At 38.8% G+C, this 24,996-nt stretch overlaps 1 protein-coding gene across 1 annotated transcript in view; it reads right to left on the minus strand.

Annotated features, from left to right (window-relative positions):
* Positions 1-24,996, minus strand: part of CNTNAP2 (contactin associated protein 2) — a gene marked incomplete at its 3' end in the record, with an annotated part of 1,031,819 nt that overhangs the window by 40,827 nt on the left and 965,996 nt on the right. Inside the window, exons 19-21 of the mRNA XM_080639583.1 lie at positions 23,873-24,118; positions 22,192-22,325; positions 9,637-9,730 (exon numbers count right to left, since the gene is read on the minus strand). Of these exons, the coding sequence (XP_080495709.1) occupies positions 9,637-9,730; positions 22,192-22,325; positions 23,873-24,118 (474 nt within the window). The remainder of the gene's footprint in view (positions 1-9,636; positions 9,731-22,191; positions 22,326-23,872; positions 24,119-24,996) is intronic.

The raw sequence follows: 24,996 nt of genomic DNA on the forward strand, positions 1-24,996 counted from the left end.
ATGTTATCTATGAAAAGCAGAAAGACGTTTCTAACTCGTGGTTTAATTAGCATGGAGTAGACCATTCACATCATCATTTGCCACGTTATTGACTGTCTTGCAAAGAATCCCACGAGAATGTAGAAGCAAAAAAACAACTAGAGGTTGCCAGTAGCCAAAGCATGCTGGCAATTATGCTGGTGTTATGTTAAGTGACTGTTTACTGATTTAAGTATGTATTTTCAAGATGCTAAACTGCAATCAACTCAAATTTGGCTGAGCGAGATATGACAGCTTGATGAATTACACTAGTAATTGTAGCAGTGCTTTTCCCTGAAGATGTCTCACAGTATCTCTCACCATCTACGACTCGAGAAATCCATTTCAAATTATTCTAAAAGAAAACGGGTTTTTTTGGGCATTGTTCTAGATTGAGTATTTTAAGCAATTTCTCTGACACTCCGTGACAAGTATGCTTCTCTCCCTGGATGATTTTGAAGAGCTGTATGCGTTAGGGCTAAACCTTTACACAGTCTGGATTCTGCAACTGGTACAAAGGGTCAGGAGAGAATATTACAGATCAAGAAGCACTTTCATGTAACAATAAGGCAGCTGACAATCTCTCCCACAAAAAAGAAAAAGCAGGGAGGGATCACTGTTAGAATTCTGACCATTCTCTGAAGAAAGCAGAAAACTGGAAGAAGTAACAAAGCCAGTGACAGGATGTGTTACCTTGCTATCAGACTGAAAATGATGAAAGTATTACCTCTTGGTGGGAGTTTGACTGTATCCTTACTTAACTGCTTCATTTCTAAGTGAAATACAACCCTGACACATCTGTAGCTGAGAATCACTGCAATAGATTTGTAAATTCATGTAGTCATAGAATAGCTAGGGTTGGAAAGGACCTTAAGATCATCCAGTTCCAACCCCCTGCCATGGGCAGGGATGCCTCACACTAGGCCAATGTTGCCCAAGGCTATGCCCAACCTGGCCTTGAACGCTGCCAGGGAAAGGAGCATTCATCACTTCTTTTAGTCATAAAGGAAGGATTTCTGGAAAGTGGTGTGCATTTCTGGGAGAGGAAACAGGCTTCTCTATAAAGAAAGTTGCGAGTTTATTCCTGTTTAAATGAGGTGTTCATGAACTAGCCATGAGCACCAACTGTGCTGAAGATTAAATAGAGTTTTATTATGGCATCTAAATGTAAGGATCAGTAACTGTTATGGTCAATGGCACAACACTGCTACTAATATGGCAGATTTAATGTCCGAATAAAAATACCAAATTGCAACATGAGGAGCCTATCAACCATGCTGCAGAAAACCTCTGAACCTAATTCAGGAAGCTATTTATAACCAGTGCTGTCCCTAGTACCACACTGCACTCTGCTATCCCTAGTACCACACATCACTATATTCTTGACACTGATAAAATTTTTATAGAACAGATTATTCAAATAAGACACCACACCTTCAGACAGAAAACACAAGACACGACAGAACCATCTCAAAGCCTCCACCAAGTAACACACCAGCAAATAGAGCTTCCACTGCAGGATCAGGAATATCTTTCACTGTATATGTCTTTTCAGATGAATTTAGATCATCCCTGGGTCGCCATTCTATTATTTCTGATCCAGAAAACAACCCAAATTATTAAACAATCTGTTTCATTTCCTTAGCTATATAAAGGTCATTGTTAGCCTACTTGTTAGACTAGACTGCCTGCATTTCACCAGCTAGTAAACAACTCCTCCCTTCAACAAGGGGTAAGATCCTGTCTTTCTCCTCTTTAGTGACTGCCATGTTTCAGCCTGAGAGATTAAAAACTTATCTGAAATCTCTCACCATGTATGAAACAGCACATGGAAAACACAGGTGGTGCAAAAATCTAAGTAAGGTTTATGTTTGTAGCTTGTTTCTGGTGACTGAGATGCAGCAAGCAGCGGTAATGGGTTTGGGGTGATTGATTTGCAGTGTCTTCCTCCTAAGCACACCTTAATACCATGCAAATATCCAGGGACAACCAATCTGTGTTGAGTGGTATCACAGCTATATTGCTATGGCAGGTTTCAAGTGAAGTCATTGGTGCAACTCCAATGCCCATTCAGCAGGGACATAGCTGAAACCACTGGAAATGACATGAGCAATCCTTTTAATGGGTTTCTTTTCTGTGGCAACTAATGGCGTTTTAACTGTTCCCTGAAATATGCAGATAGAGAATATATTACTGTACCTATCAGAAAGGGTTTCTTTAAACAGTGTAATATATATAGCTTTAGAATATATAGGGCAGAAGCACTTAAAAATAAGACTCAGTCAGGTTTTGGTTCCGTAACAAAAGCTTTACCCTTAAAAGAAATGCAAAGTAACCTACAGTCAAAGGTCTGGCTTAATAGAGAAGTGTTAAATTATCTTCCTATAATTTACCTCCTTCCCTTCCTTCCTTCCCTCCCTACTCCCTGCGATAGTGAGAGTTAAGCAAATTATTCACCATGAATAATTAGGCTATGACTTCATATTTCTATACGAAGTACCTACAAAAAAAATTATCTTCAAATTTATTCATGACTTAATATTGTTTGAGGAACATGTTTATTTTACTATGTCTTGATTATAACCATGCAGAACAGGTGACTTGCTGTGCGAAGAACAGCATCACAATATAGGCTTATTTCACACTCTACAAAAGGGTACATTCTATATAATGTCTACTTAAGGCTGTGGATTAAAACAGAGTTTAATAGTGCAAAGATTTTGTGTTGAGCCTTTGAACTGAGATAAATTTAATCCTACAAAACTGTACAGCTTAAAACCTACCTGCATAGACGGGTTCACACTTCTCCGAGAGACCTACGGCAGCTCTGAGTCCCAGGTGCTGTAGTGCAGCACTTGGCTAGGGACTATGGTCCTACTCTCCATTCAGGGTTTATTATTTCAGGCACAGTAGCACATGCCGTGAAATTCCAATCTAGTTCATACCCCAGAAACTCTCACATCCCTTGTCCCTCCCAGGTTCTCCAGCAATCTAAGCAAACTTTCTCCATGCTCTGGGAAACCTCTAGCACTTGTGGCAGAAGTGACCATTGCTGGTCAGAAGAGGACATAGGTAACTTCAAATTACTACTGATGGCAGTGAAATCTAGGACAGCTGTTGAGGGAGAGGGTTGACTTGATCCCTGTGACCTTCCAAAACATGGGACACAAGTCACTTCTCTTGTCTGTCTGACAATCATTCTAAATCAGACCACAGACTAGGAGGCACACAATCTCTTGGAGAGATTATCATTGATCTAACCAAACGTGAGAGTTCTAATTGAAATACTTCTGTCAGGCCATAAATTCTTTTGTTCTGATTTACTCTCCCCCTCACCATTGCCTTCATTTTCCTGAGTGAAACAAACATCAGATAAAACCTGAGGGCTGCTTCCAGTTGTCAAACAATGAGTGAGTTTTGAATGACGCATCATTTCTTTACCTGTCCTTACAAGGACTGTCATGTAGGCAATCTGCACCCTCAACTGAAATAATCGGGCCAGAATGGACATTTCTACAGCTGCTGCTGATCAAAACATAGGTGCATATTCACAGTAGTTTTGCACGTTTTCTGCATGGAGCCATGGGCAGAGCTTGCCCATGTTAGGTAAAATTATGTAAAATGTAATGACTTGTGCACTGCCCTAGGAAAGACAAATTTTTGTCACTTCTGTCTTTCCATTATTTTAGGGGAGATTTACTCTGATTTTTGATTTTTCCTTCAAATACATTTGGAGAAAAAACTACAACATGCTTTCAATGTGTACTTCATGTATACCTTGGGCTTTCAATTTTCACATTAGGTAACACTTTCTGATTAACAAGCCTTGAAGGTACTCTCAGCTCTCCAAATTTGCTGTCTATGCCACCGTAATTTTATAGGGCCAACAGCAGGTTTTATTGATGCCCTTTGTGATCTTTTCATGCTCAGGTCCCCTCTTTGACCCTTTAAAGTAGCTGCATTACAAATAAATAAGCGCTAGATATTACACAATGCAGGTGAAATTCGTCCTCTCTTCCTGTGTAGGGGAAATTTGTATAACTAAGACATGACACCTTAATAAAACACAGAAGCTAGGAAAAGGTCACTCTAATTACTGAGGCTTAAGTTTTCATTTTATTCCATTACTCTTAAATAATGTTATCACATGGTTTTGAATGTCAGATAAGACTTACATGAATACTCTGTTCAAAATGGCACTAACTAAATTAAATGCCTTTACAATCTCCTCTAAAATTCTTTTCTGAGTGAAGAGATGCATATTTTGAGAAGAACTGCAAAGGAATGGGATTATTTTCTCCACAATATCCCATAGAGTGATTTATATGAAACAATTTTCTGAGATGTCTTAAAGCATAAAGGAAAAGAACTTTATAATTTAGGAACTAGGCCACTCTTGCATTCAGTTACATGTGTGCTATATACTACTTGAAACTAATTACTTGGCTAGATGTGAGCTGGTCTTAGCTCTCACCAGTCCAAGGCAGTGAACGTCACAATGAATCCAAAGAAATGTCTCCTGACTAGTTCTTATTTTCATCACCCCAGTAAAGAAGCAGAGAAACTCCAGCAAGGGAACAATAAAAAATCTTTTGATCAGCACCAGGGAAATAACACATCTCCAAACAGACCTCCTACCTTTTCCTCTTGAGGAAACCACCTTCTGAGAGAAGACTTCAGGCCCCTGGGGTTGATTTCCAGGATCTCTCATTAGTTGTAAAGTGATGGCAGCTGCTTTTGTAAGAAGGGAGGCAGACCTGAAAAGTATTTCCCTATTCACTACTCTTACTGGAAGCACCTGAAGAGCACTAAGTACCTACAGAGATTAGCTGCAGGGACAGCTGTCAGTTTTGAAATTGATAATCTATGTTATAGGTATCTTGCATTTTGATTGCCTCCAAGTGGATATTTAAGTATTTTTGAAATGGTATCATTAGATTTAGAGTGGTTGGTGGAGATGGAAAACACAGAAGGAGCACATTTCCTTTACTTTCTCAAAATCAACTCCCATCTGAGCTTGGTGTTTCTGTGCTCCATCAAATATCCTATTAGGAAACTAAAATTATTTCTGTTCACCTGAGTGATACTTTTACAAACTCATATTTAATTACATGTAGCTAACTCTTTATAAATGCATATTAAAACCCAAAGAAATACTCCACTTTCAGTAATAAAGTACAGATGATGACATCAGTTGCCTATATAGCAGGTTCATGTAACAGAAATTGGTGTAGGTATGCAAAAAGGATGTGAAGACAAACCTGAGCATCGCATCTAAAGCCACTACACTTAATGGGAAAACCAAAGCTCTGCTCTATCTTACTTCAGAAATGAGTCTCGAGTTGCAGCCTAAATGAAAATGTATCCTAAATGAAAATCAGATCCATGACATGTAACACTACCTGTCACATTGTCTACTTCTTATTTTCCTCTTCATAGCTGGCCATCCACATAGCCAGCTTTTCCCTCCTACCTTGTCTGTGTCAGCCATCAATGGCCAAGTATGTTTAAGCAACAGATTAAAGGACTTCCTTGAAATATTAACAATGCCCTTCTATCTTTTTTACAACATCCTGCATTCCCCTGCTGCTATTATTTTTATTACTGCACACTCATTTAAAACAGGATTTTTCATTCCTTCTCTCCTTTGGCTTTATTTCACACCTCAAACCATAATCCATTTTACCTGGGTACGAATCACGTACTGAATGCCTTTACCTCTGGTTTCCCAGAAGGCTACAAATATTTTGTATCAGTGTTTTTCAAGCCAGGGAACAACTGAGTTTTCTGGAAATTATCTCAGGAAAGCCAAAACCACCTCAACTTATAGAAGAAGAAGAAATGCTCCCTGATTGCAGCTGCAATTCAATCATTTCCTTTTGTTTCTGATGTGACCCTCCTGCCTTACAGAAAATATTCAGAACAGTTATGAGGCATGGAACCATTTGGCCACCGTTTTATTAATCAGCCATATTGTTGTAACACCTAGAGCAGAAATTTGTGTTGCGTTGTGGTAGGTGTTGTACAAGTGATTGTTTCTGACTGGCAGCAGATGAGCAATCACAGCTGTGGCAAAAGCAGATGTTCCCATGCAAATAACCCTAATAAAAATGGTAATAAAGCCAGGCAGAAGATCAGTTTCTTAGCAGGATTGTTCCAGAATGCTCTTCAAAAACCCATCTGTCTTTACAAATAACACCTTGCATTCATTTCTGATGACAAATAAGAATTGCATAGAATGAGAACAACAGAAACTGAACGCGACTGATGAAGGACCAGCACGAAGCTACTCCCATATTGTCCATTTAGAGAATGTAATTGCAGGTGGGTACAAATTGTAACTTGATATACATTGGTGTTAATCCCTCTGGGCCAAACTGAAATATGCCTAACCAGTATGATGTGACAATTAGGAGCTTTAAAGATACTGGATTCAGCCTCTACTTTGCCCTTCAAACTTGTTAATTGTGCTTTCCCCTCATCCAACATTACTCTGAGAATTGCACAGTAAAGCTTATCAATAGACACGGTCAGTTGCACAACAATTTTACATCAGGAAATCTGTTTCTCTACAGAGAAGTTCATTTTTTCTTTGTCAGCAAGAACAGGAAGTGGGGTGTTTTGTTCTTTATTACTGATTCACTCTTTTGCTTAATACCCTATTTTGCAAAGGCAGTAACATAAGCAGAGAAAAGGAAGCAGAAGAAACATATTCCCAGTGTGTCAACATGAACCTATGCTGTTAAAAAAATAAAGTATTCATTCCCAGCGATGTACAAAATGTAACAAATGTATAGAATGGATGACAAATAACATTTTCAGAAACAGTTGTCCGAGGCTTAAAATCAAGTAGCACAGGAAAACAGACATACAGCCTACCCACAGATCACTCCTTCAGGGTATCCCCAGACCTTTCCCTGCTCCCAGTTCTTAAGTTAGCAGAGGAGCTGAAGGTGGGCATCACTGATAGATGTGTTTGCTTTATGCTTCCTGATGATAATCTTCAACTGTATTATATGTATTTATGGAACAGATATTACCAAGACTATGTTTAAGCTTTTCACCTTTGAGATTTGATACTTGCTTTAATTGCTTTTGTCAGGTTACTGTACTTATAAAGATTGAGAGCAATAAAAATTGTAAGTTCCCAGGTATTTAAGATTTATTACACAGCAAAAATAAATTTCCATTCAGTGACCTCTGCTATTTTTTTTTTCCTTTTTCTACGTCTGTATTTTGAAATAGTCCAGCAAGTCCTATGAGCCAACTTTCAACATTAACACTCAGAACACGCAAACTGTTCTGTTATGGAACTTCATTACTGACTTGGTAGGATCCAACTGAAGCTGGCTGAGGAGACTTAAAAATCTTATTTCCAACCAGATACATGATTGCAAGTGAGGCAAATGTGAGGGGTTGTGGCTTTACATCTTTAGGAACAGCACTGGGTCAGTAACTGATTTTATTGGGCCCTCTCAAATGGTTATTATGCATTTCAGTCACTGACAATATTGAAGCAAGTATCCTAGACATGAAAGGTTGTATCAGGGACCCTCTGAGCTGCCCGGTTCTTGCCGCAGCTTTAATCTCCATGAATGCCTAAATACCTTTTCAGATTGTGAATATTTAAACACAGCAAAGAAACCAGCACAACAGGGCATGGGGTTATGTGGGAGACAGCTGGGTGGACTTTGATTTTATAGTGCTGTGAACCTGCTTGCAAATTCAGCTCAGAAAGAACCAGTGCAAAGAGTAAACCTCTTGATTATGTCACGGTTTCATCTACGTGGTTACTTGACTATGTTGCTAGTTCACCTGCCAGCTCAGCAATTCAAAGGATTAAGAAGCAGATTCCCTGCAGAGCTCTGTCTGCACTGAGGGTATTTTAAATGAGCGTAGTCTAAACAGTATTTCCTTTCTTTTTCAATTTCTGTTCCTCCCGTTCTTTCTTTTCACACCGCAGTGTGCAGCGCACTGTTTTCTTCTGTTTTAGTTGTCCTTTTCTTTCCCTTCCTTCTTATTTATCTCTTATGCTGTGGTCTCTTCTCTATTGTATGCCTATCTCCATTTTCTCTCTCTCACACTCCTCACTCAGCCTCCTCCAAAGCATTGCCTACAACCAACCAGTCAAAACAGTCAAGCTTATTTACAGGGCTGAGCTGTGGAGGCAGTACTGCCATATCAGGTAGTTTCTCAGACACACGCTGCCACATCAAAGGAAACACAACCTCTCTAGCAATTAGCCCATTACAGGAGACGGACACTGCAACACCCTTCAGCTGATATTTTTGCTCACCATCACCTGGTAGGAAAGAGCCAAGCCACATTCCTTGCCTGCAGAGTTATTCCAGCTGCTGAATGCTCTTCCTAAAGCCCTCTGTCTCCTCACTTTGAATTAATGGCTGAGGCAGAGTCAGCACTAGTCCAACTGCCTTAATTCAGTGAGGTGAGGCAGGAATGCACCCAGTTTACAGAGATCCACCAAAATCAGACCTCATTGTCTTTTGTACTAGCTATAGAACTGATTTGGAGAGTACCAGAAAATAGTTCCTGTCTCTCCTGCTAGCCAACCATTTCAAAGGCTTTTCATTTCCTATTTCATGGAAGTTCAGCATGTTAAATTGTAAAAATGAAACAAATGGAAAAGTGTATCTTCACACAGACACATTAGCTATGGGGTCAATTGCTTTTTCACTTCAATAATCAGTGCATGGGCTTCACGGATTACCGCCTCACAACACTAAGCAAAGACAAGCTAGCAATTTTCTGGATTAAACCTTTCACTGCAGTTCAAGCAACCACATCCCTGTACAAAGCGCTAGAGGAAATAATACCCCCTTATCTCTGAGAAGGGAAAAATGCCCTCCTTAAAAGCTGTAAACGTCAGGAGAATAATTGATTCCTGAAGTGAGTGACCCTGGGAATTCATGTAAAATGCCAGTAGTGGAAAAATTCAGCAGTGGAAATTAGGATGGCCTAAAAGTGAGGCCAAGGCAGTTTAAGATGGATCTGCATTGTCACGAGTGCAGCTGGGGAGTTGGCCAGGAAGCTGCTGCACTGGGAAATAACAATGAGGTCCATAAAAGGGATGGAAAATGTATAGATGAGAGTTGCTGTAGGTGTTACAGACTTCCAAAGGACCTTGCTGCTGGGCCTCACAGTGAGAAAGCGGTGGTTTTGCCAGGGTAATGAGGGTCAGTTATGCCACAAGGTGATGCACTGTGTTCATAAGAACAGTGACTGCGTGGATTATAAAAAACATATGATAACTTCACAGTGAATGGTAAGATTCAAAGTAACTTCAATATCTGTATCAATACTGAATATTTGTAGTGGTCTCAATGATTTCCTTGTATTCCCTCCACCTGACACTGAGAGGGGTAATGGAACTTCACAAACACGACGTTACAAGCGTCTCTTTACTCGTATCTGTTTTTTTCCATGCACTGGACGGACAATCACATATTTGTGTGCGCATCAGCCTATGTGACGAGGTGAACGTAACCCTTTTTTTAGGTATAACTCCAATATTACCACTTTCTAGTCAAGAATGTGCAGCAAGTGTCTTGCTGCAAATACAGCACACATCACTGTCCCGAGTATAAAGTGAAATCTTACCTATAACTTTTCCTAGGAATAGCGCCTTTGGGGAATTGAACTGAAGATCAGATGCTGCTGGCAGGCTGTAACTTGTTGGAGGATAGTGATCAAGCTGGGGAAAGAGAAAAGAAAATGATGAGTGTTTAGAACAGATCCGCCTTCTTACAGTGCTACTGAATCAAGTCTACTTTAACGGAGTTTGTGCCACCACTTACAACTCTGTCTGATATGCTCTGCTTTCATTTTGACAAAGGCAAATCAACAGAGAATACCCTTCCTTCCATATCTCCACAGTTCCCAAGGCCTGGAAAATACCTATAGTGGATGTTCATTTGTTCCGGTTGCTGTAGAATCACTTCAGCTAACAAACCCAACAGCATCAACACTAAACCAGCTTATTATTTTAATATAAGGTTTCCATTTAGGACCTATGTTATTGCTGAAGCTAGGTGTACACAGCTGAGAGTTTGAGACTAATGCATGTGTTGGACATTCTCTTTTTCTTTTGGGGAAGTCATAAATTATTAAGACACACTTTTTCATACCTTACATTTTGTTATTTTCTTGTTGAAAATGTTATTATTTGTGATGACAACTAATGAAACCTAAAAAATAAATTCAAGAGTAATTAATTTAGCTAAATACTTTAATGTATAGGAAACTCATATTGCCCCTGATATGACACAACAATCACATTACATTAGCGTATTTTTTCCTGTTTCTTAACTATTTAACAGAAAGATGTAAAGAGAGAGGAATGAAATACATTGCCTGTGCTTAGTACCAGCACTATTAAGGTAGTCCTGTGTGGCTCAATAGAGTTTTAAAGTTCACACTTGGTAAAGGTAATTGGGGTGAATTTTTATCTTTGCAGCTGTTATTTATTTTCTCAGCTTTATGTGTTTATTACACAGGCTTAAAGAGGGCAGAACAACAGCTGTTTATTTTATTCTGGCCTTACCTTGGCACAAAACAGGACAGAGACTCATTTAGGAGATTTAAGACTTTGCAGGGTATAATAGGCTGCAGAAGTAATTCTGGAGAAACCACAACACGAAAGGGCATGCCATTTTTTCATGTATCTTTTTGCCATATTTCAGATTTCAAATTGTTATTATCTTGGATTAGTCTGCTTTAATGATACTGCAAATGTTCAATTCAGCAAAGTAAATGAATGGCAGATGGTGTAGAACTGAAGGGCTGAATTCCCTGCAGCACTGTGAGCCCATGTACTTGGACAGCCTACTGATGGCATACCCATGATTGTGTAGAGGCGGTCATCTCAAAACACTGTAATAACTGGAAAAGAGGGGTCTTGTCTTTCTTATACTGTCCCATAAAACCCTAACAAGAGAAATGTATTGAAATAACAGACAGAGAAGGAAAACGTTCTCTGCAGCTGCCAAAAGAGGCCTAGCAAATACTCCTGTTCAAATGATTTTTGATTGATGATAACTAGTTTTCACACTGTTTATTTAAAATTTGGCCACAAATGTGTATTAGCACAATTACTGGCTTTCTTCCAATTTTAAACCGTAGACTTTTGAGCTAAATATATCAAAAAACACAGTTCCATCTTCTTACTCAGAAACTAAGAAGTTCTAGTTTGTTCAGGGTATCTTGAGCAGCTTTTCTCAGATTTTTAATAAACAGCAGAAATACGTATTTTAACTGAAATTGGAGTTACAGAATTTCAAACCACAAATGCAATGAGTTAAAATACAGATCTCAACCTCAATCATAGCAGGTCCTAGTACAAACTCTAGTGCTTGCTACTGGTTTCCCTGGTGGAAGGAAATCAGTGTTAAAGCATCCAGCATCACAAGGGTCAGACCTGTTGTCAATGGAAACTGCAGGCATAGCAGGTGGAAAAATATTCCCTTCTTATTTCACAAGACATATAGGAATGGCTCAGAGCTGTCAGGGTATTTACCAGTATGGTTATTAAACTGAAAGTACAGATTTTAGAGAGGCATATCAGGAAAAGATTCGTGAAAAGACTGATGCACAAATCCCTGATTCTCCAGCCTCTCATATGCCAAGACTTTAACCTCATATAACTTCTTTACCTGCAGTGGAATTATTTCTGATACATTCTGATTGCATAGGACTCATATTCTAGGTTCTAATTTTATATATATTTATATATATATATATTAAGATATGCTGAAGTAACTGATAAAATAATAAGGTGTACTACCACATACATTGGTATCTGTCAGCATCATCAACTTCTACGTTCCTCCCTTCCCAAAATAAATCTGGAGCAATGTTTAAATATTTCTTTCTATTATGACTTGGAATCTGAGCAGTGGGTTTGAGAAGACCATCATTATTCTGATAAGATACTACTAATAATAATTATCAATCTATCATTTAATTTATTAACATATTGTGGGTGTCCTAAATCTGTAGCCATGGTCCAGGTGTTCATTACCAGAGTAACTATCAGGAGCAAGTAATAAAAAAGTCATCCCTGCATAACGTACAGGCAGCATCTATCTAAGAATGCTAATTGGGTCTGCAGGACATACCTGAAAATGAAAAGTCAATTTAAATGATGAATCACTGTGAGCACTAACATGCACAAATACAGAATACCAAATTCTGCCAGCTGTGGTGTAGTGAAACTCCCTTTGTCTTGAGTTAGTATTCAGGACTTGGAAAGGATGGTCAATAAAGGATTAAAAGAGAATTGGTCTATTAGCTGTGTAAAGCTGTAGCTTGTTTCACTGCACTACGGGTTCCCTGCAAGGCTGCCTTCTGTCCATATGTCCATAAGCTTTGAGGTCTAGGTTTTTATTCTTCAGTTGCTCTGTAATTTGGGCCCAGAATATCTAATATATAACCCCATCACCCAAAGCTTTGGGTTTGTAGCTCAGGTAATCAAACATGCTGTATTTACTAGGAAGGAACCTTGAAACAGTCTAGTAGGTGGTTGCCTTGGCCATATTAGAATAAAAATGTAAAAAACCCTTCCAGTGATCTTGTCTCCCTTAGAGCTTCAGTGTGGCAGAGCCATGTCACCATGGTGCAGAGGCAAAACATCCTGCTACATGTGGGAAACAGGGCTGGCAACAAGGAGACTAATGCTAGGCTACATTGCAGGGTCTAACAGACACAGCCAGCTTACTGCTTAGGATTATTAACCTTTTGTACTGAATCAATAACTGAATCTATCTACTCACATATATTTTCCAGATCTCACTATAGTCAAGAAAGGATTTCAGAATGGGTTCAGCTATGAACTGTTTTAAAGGTTTAAGAACTCTAAGTCCTGGGTTGTTCTGATTCCTGCTTGAAATGAATCTCCATTTAAAAACTGGTGATATTGATTTCCTGGCCCTACCATCAGTAGGGACAACCACTTCTGATTAGTTATAGAAGCCAGCTCCTGCTCCACTGCCAGCTCGGGCATCTCTCTTCCCATAGGGAATGCCTGCATTGCTTTCTACAACAGCCTTAACCCTTATCTAATCCTGTCACCTGAAAAGAAATGGTGCACCGCAAGCCAGCAGTGAGGGAATAGTGACATTTATGTCTGCTCGCTTTTATTGTCTTCGTTCTAAACTAGCATTATCTACCGTAACAAAACTTTTTTTAGAGACACTTAACCTAGGGCTTCCTTTTAGGTCAGCGAGGGAAAGTACCAAGCTAAATTCTTTCCAAAGCTGTATGTGACTGCCATCCAGTGGGTGCTCAAGTATGAGCAGCCTGCAGCCTTTGTATGAAACACTAGGCTCTCAATTCAATAGAAGACACATAATGAAAAAGGAATTACTAGTTTCAAATAATATTTGAAAAAAGATATTACATTATTTAATGAAAATTAAACAGAACCTCTGCACACATTGAGGTCGATGTCAGGAATTTGTATAAAATTACAGCTTTAAAATTAAATTGAAGATTTTTCATTACAGCTCCTTTTCTTTAAAAACTCATTAATTTCATTTGAGCTTAATATAAACACACAGTGCGGCTTTGAGCGTTACACAGATGAAAGTAGAAGGCAGTTGCTGCAGAACTTGCAGTTTCAGTTCTCAAGTCACGTCGCACCGAGGCAGACGGTCTTTATCTGAAGTTACTGGGATTTAAGCAGAGGTTCAATAAAATGCTATTTCTTTAAATTACTGTTCACTTAGATAATAAAAGTAATCTTGACGGGGCTGCTGAGATTAACAGACACATCAATCTGAGAGCAAACATAATGCCTACATTACTGTAGTAGTCTTGGCTGAAAAATGTAAAAAGGTATGTGTATATATATATACACACAAGATATATATACATACGCACACATTATATTCACCCTGTGGATGTTTCTACATCTGTATCACTGTCAATCTAGACTCTGTGTGTGTACTGCTGTAAAGTTGAGGTTTTCTTTATGCTGAAGACGTTTCATAACAAGTGATTTCAGAATTATATGGAATAACAGTGGTGTAAGGCTTAATCTTATACCATCTGAAGTCAATACAGCTTTGCTAGTGACTTCAGTAATAGCGGGATAAAGAAAGGGATGTGCTATCATCATGACCAATGTAGTATTTGTCTTCTGCATTATGATGATGATTTATCACTTGTATTACAAATCTCTAGTCCTGGACACGGGTTTTTTGTGCTAAGTGCTATAATATTGCATAACAAAAAGAAGGTTCCTGTGCCAAAATGCCTACAAAGTTAGAATAGACTGGGCATAAGAGTCCAAGGAAATAACAAGATGATATGCAGGTGTTTACATGGAGTTCTCCCAAGCACGTTAGTAATGTAAGAGACAGAAAGTTGACTATGAAAATCACATAGGAGATATTATGACTTCTTATTGCTGAAATATCCATGGCTATTCCCCTGCTGAAAGGTTTGGGGAAAACTTACAAACAGTATTTTTAGTATTTCAAAATACATATTTTTTAATAGAACAGAAAAGGAGCAGATTCAGGTAGCAACTGTGTAATTCCTGAGGCTGACCAAAGCCACTGTTACTGCAATTCAGCTCCTTCCTTAGTGTGGCACTAGTGCTTCACTCATCTTTTTCTGCCAAGGTAGGTCCTTGACCCAGGTTAGTGTGGATCAGAGTCAGAGTCAGAGATTACAGCCAGAGGCTGTAAATGAACAGTGGATCCACAGAAAAAGGCAGGACCATAAACCCAGCATGTTTTACCACCTCAGAGTGTCACAGACTTGCAGCCTCACAGCTCATCTGGAACACAGGAGGAGGCACATATCTCACCAGCAGGATGTAAGGCGAACTTAAGGTTTGCAATGTGCTTTGAGCTGCTCAGATGAAATTTCTGTAGGGGTAAATGTTGTTTTAGGAGCCACTCCAAATCTGTTTTGCTGGTTTAATGCACTGGTTTAGCCTTTTGCATTTTGTTCTCTTAAGTAAATGTAAACTGCAGTCTTTTTTGATAAAGTTTCTTTCTTGCAGAGATTTAAATCGGAATTGTGATCAATGTGGGATACAGATGCAGGAAAAACATAGATACAGGGCAGAAAGGATTAAAATCAATATATAGGGGTTTTTTTCTGTTTAAAAACTTGAATGTGCAATAAGCTTGCATAAGCAGGACCTGAAGCTGCTCTTGCTCTGATAAATAATGTCAAGGATAATCTGCCTCACTTAAAATAATACATAAATTGGGATAAAACTGAAATGGCAATGTAGATACATAACTCAAAATGTAACAGGAGCACTGATAAGGAAAAGGACACTATTTAGTCTGGCTGCCTTCAATTGAAACAATTGTGATGATTCTTTCCCATTTCTGTTGATTTTTTATTGCTCTCTTTGATAAATGAATTACAATAAATGTTAACAGAAGCAACAGCAGGTCATATAATGCCAGGGTATTAAAATTAAAAAGATCTAACTCAGGTACCTAAAGATGACTTTCACAGGACATTAATTTGTCCAACGTGTGCTGCAAGATAATGGAAAGCACCTATTTCATGTCAAGTTTTGACTTTTTAAGCCTTAATCTTAGACTCTAATGATTTTTTCATTCTTTGTTTCTCTAATTCCCACAAAAAATGATGCCAAACCAGCAATCATACAGGCCAAGGAAAACACACACATTCAGTGCTGGAAATACACTATGGAAAAAGGAAACAGTCTCAACATAGGCCAGTGTTAAGTAACACATGTTGTAAGGTGGGTAAGCCCGCTGACAGATATGCTGCAGACCTTTGGGAGTCTAGGGTGAGGAAGACTTTCCACTTCCAGGTCTTATCACAATATGTGGCCTAGATACAGCCAAAGTTTGGAAGAAGACAACTGAAAAATCCTTCTGAATCCAGCAATACAGGCACTACTGAAAAGACATGAGAAGGATGGATTTGTAAGAGTTCCTCTCTTATGGAGTGGTTTTACAGAACAGAGAGTAAAGAATATTCTTCCAAAAGGCCTCAAGGTTTGAAACTATCTCAGCTGATGCAGAGAGAGGGTAAAACCTTTGTGAAGATATGTACATCAGCATCTGTCCTGCCCTTCTGCATCAGCTACAGGGAAGGTGGCAGGCTCAGGTTTCACAATCATGAAACCACAGTGGAGCTGCTATCTTGCAGTGGGCCTCCATAGATCCTGTTTTCCCCACTGTCTATCTGTCAGTAAGAGAAAGACCTGACTCCATGTTCTGATCTTCAGGGTTGGATAATCCACCCTCTCCTTTACCGATGGGTGAAAGGAGTTCTTGTTTATGACAACATTTTGTCTTACTTTCAGCTAGCTGGGATTCGATGGGCATGTGCTGACTTCTGCTGGCAGATGCTGCTGAGCAACTCCATCGTGCACAAAAGGGAAGGAGAAATGGCTCCTTTATGAGCTTCCTGCCTACGCATAACTGCTTTCTTTACCTGAAAGATTGTAAGTCACACTAAAATCTTTAAGAAGCTGAGTAAATTCAGTGAAGGATAAAACCAACACAACTGCTAGGAGATCATGGACATCCTGTGAGCACAAAAAACAGATAAGAAAATTATTAATTGGTGAATTAGTCATTTCTGATTCTGATGCATATGACTTAAATTCTGTTCTGCTGTATGCTGCTGCTGTTTACAGACTCTTGAGAATTGAACACCTAGTCCTCTGCAGCATCTGTAACTTCATTATAGTCAGAGGGAGTATGAGTATGCAAAGATCAGGGTCTGTATTTATATTCTGGAAAACAGATGGTGTTTAGGGTTATAGGAATGAGATCAATATATCAATATAAGCATAGCAAACACATATATTTTCAAATCTGAGCAAAAACCATTTTCTTGTGACTTCTGATTGAGAAAAGAGCTTAGCAGCTGTGGGTAAACTGAGTGCTAATGCATTAAACATGCAGATGTAACGTATGGTTCTGCTCTAGCAAATGGTATGAGTTTGCCTTTCTGTTACACTAGCTTTCTGATAATACACTGCCATTGCAGAATGGCAATATAGTGGAAATGACGTATCTCCAGGGATTTTAAATGTTTCATTTCAGCAGGAAAGCTTTTACTATTAATAAAACAAGTGATAATTTTTGTTAAGCAAAACCTGCTTGGGAATTCATTAAATATGTTTTTAATACAATAGAATTACCTGATTATTAGCAAAAAAGCAGAGGGCTACAGTCACATTGATATTAACTGTGGCTTACACGTTTACCTGGGGTTAAAGTCCTGGATATTTAAAATATGTTTTACTCACAGCAGCTGCTATGGAACTGGTAAATAATGTCTGGCTCTTTTCTTTCGAATCATGAACAGTATCTCCCCATTCCCTACCAGTCAGTGCAATGCTAGCTAAATCAGTCTTCAAATGAATCAGGAGTCTAGACAACATACAGCACTGTACAAAGGATGCTGTGGCAGCATGTTTGCCCAGAAAATGAAGCAAATAACAAATAAATAAGACATTTCTGCATCATAGGGTAAAGGTTTTCAAAATGTGACTCAATGGGAGAGTTTTCAGAGAAGAGTTCTAAAACTGTTTTATGGCTCAAAAATGACAGACTCCTGATGGTAAGCTAAAATAGTTCAACTTATTTTGCTTCTTACAGACAAGATGAAAGATGTTTTAATCAGCATCTCTAAGAAAGTGTGAAAGGGAATGACACCTGACACCAAACAACTCTTTCATCTATCACGAATAGCCACAAAGATCCCAAAGTTAAATGCTGAGGTCAGCAGAATTCAAACTAAATTAGGTGCAAATTCTTCATAGGAATGGCACTTAACCACTGGAAGAGATGGCCAAAGGAAAGGGTAACTTTTCTGTCATTTGAAGTCTTTAAAGCTAGATAAAATGTCTTTCGAGAAAATGTGTTACATTGCTATCATTACTTTTGGGGTTAGCTGCAGAAATCATTTGGTGAAATTTTATGGTCTCTGTTTAGCAAGAGCTCAAACAGAGTGATCATATTCTGTTGAGGCTTCAAAATACACGAAAAATGACAGGTATGATTTTATAGCAAAAATAATGATAGGAGGTGAAATTACAGCCTCACTGAACCCATGAGAAAGTTGCCACTCGCTCTAATGAGACCCAATTTTAATCCGTAATTACAAAAATTGTGGCTATATTCACTGCATTTAAGTTTGGGATTATATGCAGACTGCTTTGCTCAACCTCACCCATTTTATGTTACTGCTATTATGTTTACCATTTTATTTTGCACTTCAGATTTGTTCTGAATTAACTTTGTGCGATTTACATTTTTTATGCACCTAGGGGTTTGCAAACGTGATCACTTTTCAAGTAGTAGAGTTCAAAATGAAAATAAGAGAAAAATTCTGTTTCTTCTTGGCTTCATAAGGGTAAGGGTCAAATCTTTCATTGATTATTTTCCGTAGAAGATGGGTGCTTCTACTGTTTGCCTCTGGTGAAGCTGCTAAATGGACATCTGTACAAATACATTTTCTGGATTATTCTCAATGTTATCAACAGCTGAGTTCAGGCCAGGAATTCCATAAAGCCTCATAATTAAGTTGACTTTGAATGGAGTCAGGAATTACTATTGTGAATATACGGTATTGTGTTTCACCTCTCTACCACAGTTCTCCATATTGTTCAATCCTGAAAGAAAGAACTGTCAGCTGTCCTTCCATACAGTCATCTGATCTGATGTGCACTGGCTGCAGATAGTTGCTGTGAAACTACATGGATGGGTTTGGGCCACTGGAGTTCTGAAGCAGTTGCTCAGGTCTAATCCTTTTCAGGAACAAAGAAGGCATTAGAAGCTGCATCTCAGCCCATTCCTAGAAATGGCTTTAAAGGTGTGAAGAATTGGAGATCCATTGAGAATGTACAAGATCTTAGTACAAAAGCTGAGAGGCCCAGTTCAAGTCTGTTGACTATCAGCTTCATTTCACTGAAAATTAAAGGGCATCATATAGTTTGTTTCTTTCTCTTTGTAAAATACTAATACAGCTTTGTGCCGTACCACAGAAATGCCTCTGGTTCAGATTCCACCCTTATTTTACTCTGAGAACATGGACAGAAGCAGGGGACAGGAGTCTTGCACTAGGGTACAACTATTGCAGTTCTTTACAGTACAATTTAAAGCCTGCTTTAGAGTCAATGGAAGACTCTTCATTGATTTCATTGCTTTGGATCAGAACCCCTGCTAGGGAGTCTTTGTCCTTGGCTTTCTTAAAAGAAGACTTCACTAGTGTGTGAACAGCGTTAATCACCCATGAACACTTGCTAAAGAGTGATCTGGTTTTTATGATATGGAAAATATGCTGCTGAAGCATGAAACCTTTCAATGAAGTCAAGCAAAGTAAAAATTGCCCTCTATGACCTAAAGCTCAGCTCCTGAAATGTCATTTTCTGGGATAACACATTCCCCATCTGTTGGTCTAGGCTTTTTCTTGCCACAGGTGAACAAAAGCAGCCTTGGAGGTGTGCCACAGTTACTAGTATCTGGAATTTTACTAGAGGCAAGAGATAGGAATTATTAATTGTTTATTTTACCCACCTGATGGAAATTACAGAAAATGAGCAGATCTTTGTCCCCGAATTTGCCATTTTGTTTTCCTGACACCTAAATCAACTGTACAGCCTTAATCTTATCATTGAGAAACCACTGCATTGGCATCACAAATGGGAGCTTGTTATTTAATGCAGAAGTCATTACTGATTTGTCAAATAATGTCAGTGAATGCAGAAAACTAAAATACAAAAATCTTTTGACAGTCTTCGCTACTACCTTTAGTCTTGATTGTCTTGGTATGATAGGGATAGGGATGTCAGTGGAATCAATACTGTCAGCCTTAGGTGAGGTCTCACAGAGCTCACTAATGAGTCTTTTACTGTATTTATACATAAGTGAAACTCCTGAAAATCACGATAAAACTGGTTCACATAGTTCATATGGCAGCAATTTATTGCCTGGCTGCGGATTTTTTAAATCTCTCTGGCACCACAGGGTTATTACAGTAAGTTAGAAAGACAGGTATTCTAAGTATGAACTTGCTGTTAAGATCTCAAAAATACTGAGTGCTCTTGAATTGAAGCTTTGATGAGAAATAAATCCTTCTAGTGACACTTTTATGCCATGTAGAGATGTGGAAGTGTGAGCAACAGCACCTGGCAAGCAAGCTGTCTTCTTTAAAAGCAAGCAAACCAGCTGCTCATCAGGCTGGAGAAGGATTTAGCAGGAAATAAAAGTCTGCTCAAATGTTCATTGCTCAGATCTGCAAGAGAAAACTCAGACTTTATAAAGTGTCCTCTGGATGCTGAGAAAAATTGCATTTATATCTTCTGTATTTTCAGACACTATGAAGAGTTCATATTTGAAAACAGGACTCATTTTCAAGTGAACAACCTACTTAACAGATCCATTTCTGGTCGTAACAGTTCTTTCATTTACAGAACATAACCAGATGGGCAACAAAATCAACTTCCTTGTGGAGAATAAACAAAACTTGATAGAAATCTTCTGTTTCAAGATACAGTAGGGGTAGGATTTCTGGATTTGCTTTGTATGGGTCCCTCCTTTCCCTATCCTTACATGTGCATCAGACAGATTGTCTCATTTAATAAGCCTCAATTGTATCAGCGTTCTGATTACAAAACCTGCTGTGTTTGAAGCACACTGACTAGATTAAGAAATTTTTACCCCCTGCAGAGCAATACTAACAAAAATGTTTCTGTCTCTTCAGAGCCCTAGATAGGCAGTGGTCTCATAAAACACTGGGGAAAAAAAAGGGTTAGGCTTCAAAAGTAGGTAAGATGATGCAAGGCTGGCATACTTAACTGTGTACATGTATTCCAACTGGGCAAGGTATCTCACCTGATCCCTTCAGAAAATCATTTATTTACGTTTACAGCTGCCATATGCCATACCTCCCCAATACAGAATCATTCAACAGCAGAAGGGAACCTAACTGTACCTAACCTAATGGCAATAAGAGAAATAAATCCAAATGCAACAGCATGCAAAAGACATGCATGTATCAACTGATACCCCTCACAACCTCCAAAGGCCTGAAAAGTGTTTGGATGTATCACCTGAATATTTTTTAGATTATCTGGAATTTTGCAAGTAATTTTATGGCAATTATTTCAGTGCATCCAGTGTTATTCTGAGTACCAAAAGCCTTAGTCAGATAACACTGTAATGCACTGAAAAGGTTTCCTTTTGATAAGTTCAAGCAATAACTGTCAGGGATCTATTTTAATCTTCAGGTAGATAATACTGTGACAGTTGCCATCCTTTACCTTTTGGCTTGGTTTCTAAGGAGACTTACCCTTTTTATTTTTCATTTGCCCTTGGCTTTGCTTTGCTTCTTATGAACTATCAAATCCACATTAATCTATCCTATCCACCTGACACTCCTGCCAACAAAACTGTTCTCATTCCCTGCTGCAATCTCCATGTTTTCAGATGTGACAACCAGGGAATGAAAACAGTGCTGTAATGACCACAACAAGAAAGCTGCCTGGGAACATTGATTGCTTCTTGCAGCATTCCTCTCAGTTATTTAAATAGTATTATACTATCTCAAAGGTTTGTAAACTGAGATATGGAGAGATGAAGTTCCTGCCTGTGCTGCACCAAAACCTAAATAAGCCAGAGCTATGTGCCTTCTATAGTGCTCTGTCTCAGACTCCTGTCACACAAACATTGAAGCATCAGCTCATTTTTGCAGAACAGCTCTTCTGATTTCACTGGACTGCAGGGTAAATTTAAATTTAAAGACATTCTCATTTTCAGACTCAGGACTTAGGTATGATATTTAGTTGTCTGTAAATCAGACTTTACTGCCATTTAAGATGCTGTAGGTTATGCTTCCTGGCTTCCAGCTGCTGTTCCAGAATGGTGGAGGTTTATCTTCAGTCCTAGGTTATCTATCAGCCCAGATGTCTCTGATGCCCTCAAGTACCTATACTGACACCTGTATTAGCCCAGCTGTCATCACGCTAGAATGAGGAATTCAAAACAACATAACTTGTTGCAACAGAGGAAGAGAATAGCTCCTGTTAAATCTACTGTACTTTTTATTTCCTAAATTGCACTGATGTCTTCAGAGGAATGGAGACCATCAAGAAACAAAATGTTACAAGCTACAGGTAATGGAACCAAACAATCTACTACTTACCTGCAGTACTATGTCCCGTCCATTTCTTGTGATGTTAACAGTATGGGGCTGTCCATTAGCCATGTTTCTGTGGTCGACATCAATGTTATATGGCTCTTTGGTGCCTCCAAGGCTGTACCGAATTTGCAGATTCCCTAGTAAAAGAAATGTGAAAAGCACCCTCAGGTATTTTGATCTTTATTCACCAGCTATTTTCCCCTCTTTGTTTTCACATACAACTGTTAGCATTCTACACTTAAACTGCTTTCAAAGCTGGTCTCTGCAGTAAGAGAAGAGCTAGTGTTTAAGATTATAAAGCTACTGGGCTGGAAACTCCTTCTAGTTTATAACCCAGAAGTGTGCCAATGACCAGCATTCAAAACCAGTGTTTGCAAACACTCAAGACTGCAAACCAAACAAATCAGAGCTGTGCCTTGAACAATATGGACAACTGGTACAAATTTGATCGCATCAAGTACCACTTTATTGTTGAGATTATTATCCTTGCTGCAATAAAATTCTTTGAAGTTACACAAAGCGTGAAAGAATAAACCATTGATATGCACTGAATAAAGGCAAACTACAACAAATTAACACTGACACATAGTCTACACAAGGGACTTTCTTGCTTTCTCATTTAACTGTTGCTGACAGGTGACCGTCTGGACCTCTATGGAAATTTAATAATATATGGTGAAATGAAAACCTCAGGTTACAGTGTTAGAGAAGTACAGTCAAAAGTGGTTAATTGATATTCATGACATTTTAACAGACAGATTTTTCTTTTCCAAACAAAACTGAAGTGTCTGCTCTTCTTAACTGATTTTAATATTTGATTAAAAAGAAGAATGTTTGCAAAGGGAAATGCAGACCCCATTATTCATCAAACCCAGAAATACTCTGTCCCAAAAGAGCAGCTCTAGCCCTTGCTAACTATAGTTTAGATGTTTGATGTGGGATTTCTCTCATGCACCTTCTTTCTTCCCCATGAAGGGAAAAAAATGAGCGGCATGTGCAATACTCATATTAACTTCTCCCATAAAAGATAATGGTAATAAAATCATCCTAATTATGATTTTCACTGGGCACTAAGGCACTATCTGGAATCAAAGTATATTCAGTTTATATACAGCTTTAATACTGTAACAGCAAATGATCCATATCCAACCTTCAACCATCACCAAAATGTTTTAGCACCTTATATATTATCCTACATCCATATTTTAGCCACCTCAGTGGGTATCCAGATATTCAGAAGGAGCAGTGCACTGCACTTTCCACTGACTACTGCCATGAGTTCAGTGATTCAGATACCCACATTTTGTGGGTATTTGTTATATATATGTTATATATATGCCTATTTGTTCCCTCCATAGTGTTAGTTCATGGCATGGATCTGACTGTTTTAGTAGGCTTTTTATGGGTGGGGGTTTTGGTTTGGTTTCGGTTTTTTGTGGTTTTGTTTTCTGTGTTTGTTTTCTTTTCCCCATTTTGCTTTGAGAGGAAGGGTTGACTAATGAAACCCCACTACATCAGGACAAAATCTAGTACAAGCAGAACAGAGGTTAAGGTCCTGTGTACTTTATTTTTACACGTCAAAGCTGAAAAGACTTTCTCATTAGTTCAGATCTTCAGCTGAATGTCAACCCGGTCTTATTATCAATTGTGCCTTCAATGGAGAAAGCCCAGAGAGGCTGCTTACCAGATGGCTTGACAAGCACAGCCATGAAGTCCTGGGTGTAGGAGCTGATGTACAATAAAACACAAGGGGACTTGGTGGTACTGAAGCTGAAGCTGAGCTCTTCTTTATTCAAGTTGAGGTCAGGCTCTGTGGTCTCGGTATCTGGAGAACTCAAAAGTGTTCGGCTCACTAAATCCTTCATGCTAGTCCCTGGGGAGTGGAAGTTGTAACGAAGCCACATTCCCTCTTCAAAAAATGCTCCAACATCTTGAACATAAGAAGGAAAAAATAAAGAGAAATTCAACATGCTGACACCTTTTGGATTAAACACATTACTACTGACTTGACTGGTACTAATCTGTGCAAGTTCTACTGCTGCATTAAGTGCTTTGCCAATATTTAGGTCAAAAGCCTCACTACTTCCTAGTAGGAATGAAAAGGACAATCTCCACTTTACTTGTGAGTACCTGGATTCACAGAGCAAAGGAAAGATTTCCTTTGTGTCATACAGAAGGTGTCTCCTATCAATACTACAGCCGAGAAGAACCATGTGTTAGATTTATTCTCATTGAAGTCTAGCAGTAGATAATGCTCCAAATAATGAGATACAACAAAGAGAGATTTAAGGGACACAATAAGCAAACACTGTCAAGGAAAACAAAACCCAGCAATTCTGACCGACCAGCAAACCTGAGTGCATTTGGAAGGTCCTCACAAAAGAATGATGGTAATTCCAGCACCTGAAAGATCTGAAATAGGACTGAACACAATGCTAGAAAGTTATCCACCGCTAGCACAATCCTTCATGAGAACTGCATAACCAGTATGGCCTTATGGGAGATAAAATAAACTAGGGAGCTCAATTCAGTGAGCACAAGGCAAGACACACCTGACCTGTATTCAGAGTAGTTGAGCAGAGACAAGATAAGATGACAGATAAAATTATAATAGATTTTACTGATGCTCCTGTCCAAAATTTTGCTAAAGTTAGTGCTGCAAAAGCTTTATGTTTTCCTGTTACCCTGTGAAAGTTCTCCAAATCTCAAAATATCATAGCCACTGTTACTGTGTGCCCATATAAAACATGGAGACAAGTTGTGGTCCCAAGGTGCCATAAATAATTTGATCATTCTGATAGATTTATG

The sequence above is a fragment of the Psittacula echo genome, assembly GCF_963264785.1.
Source record: "Psittacula echo genome assembly, chromosome: 2".
Taxonomy (NCBI): Eukaryota; Metazoa; Chordata; class Aves; order Psittaciformes; family Psittacidae; genus Psittacula; species Psittacula echo.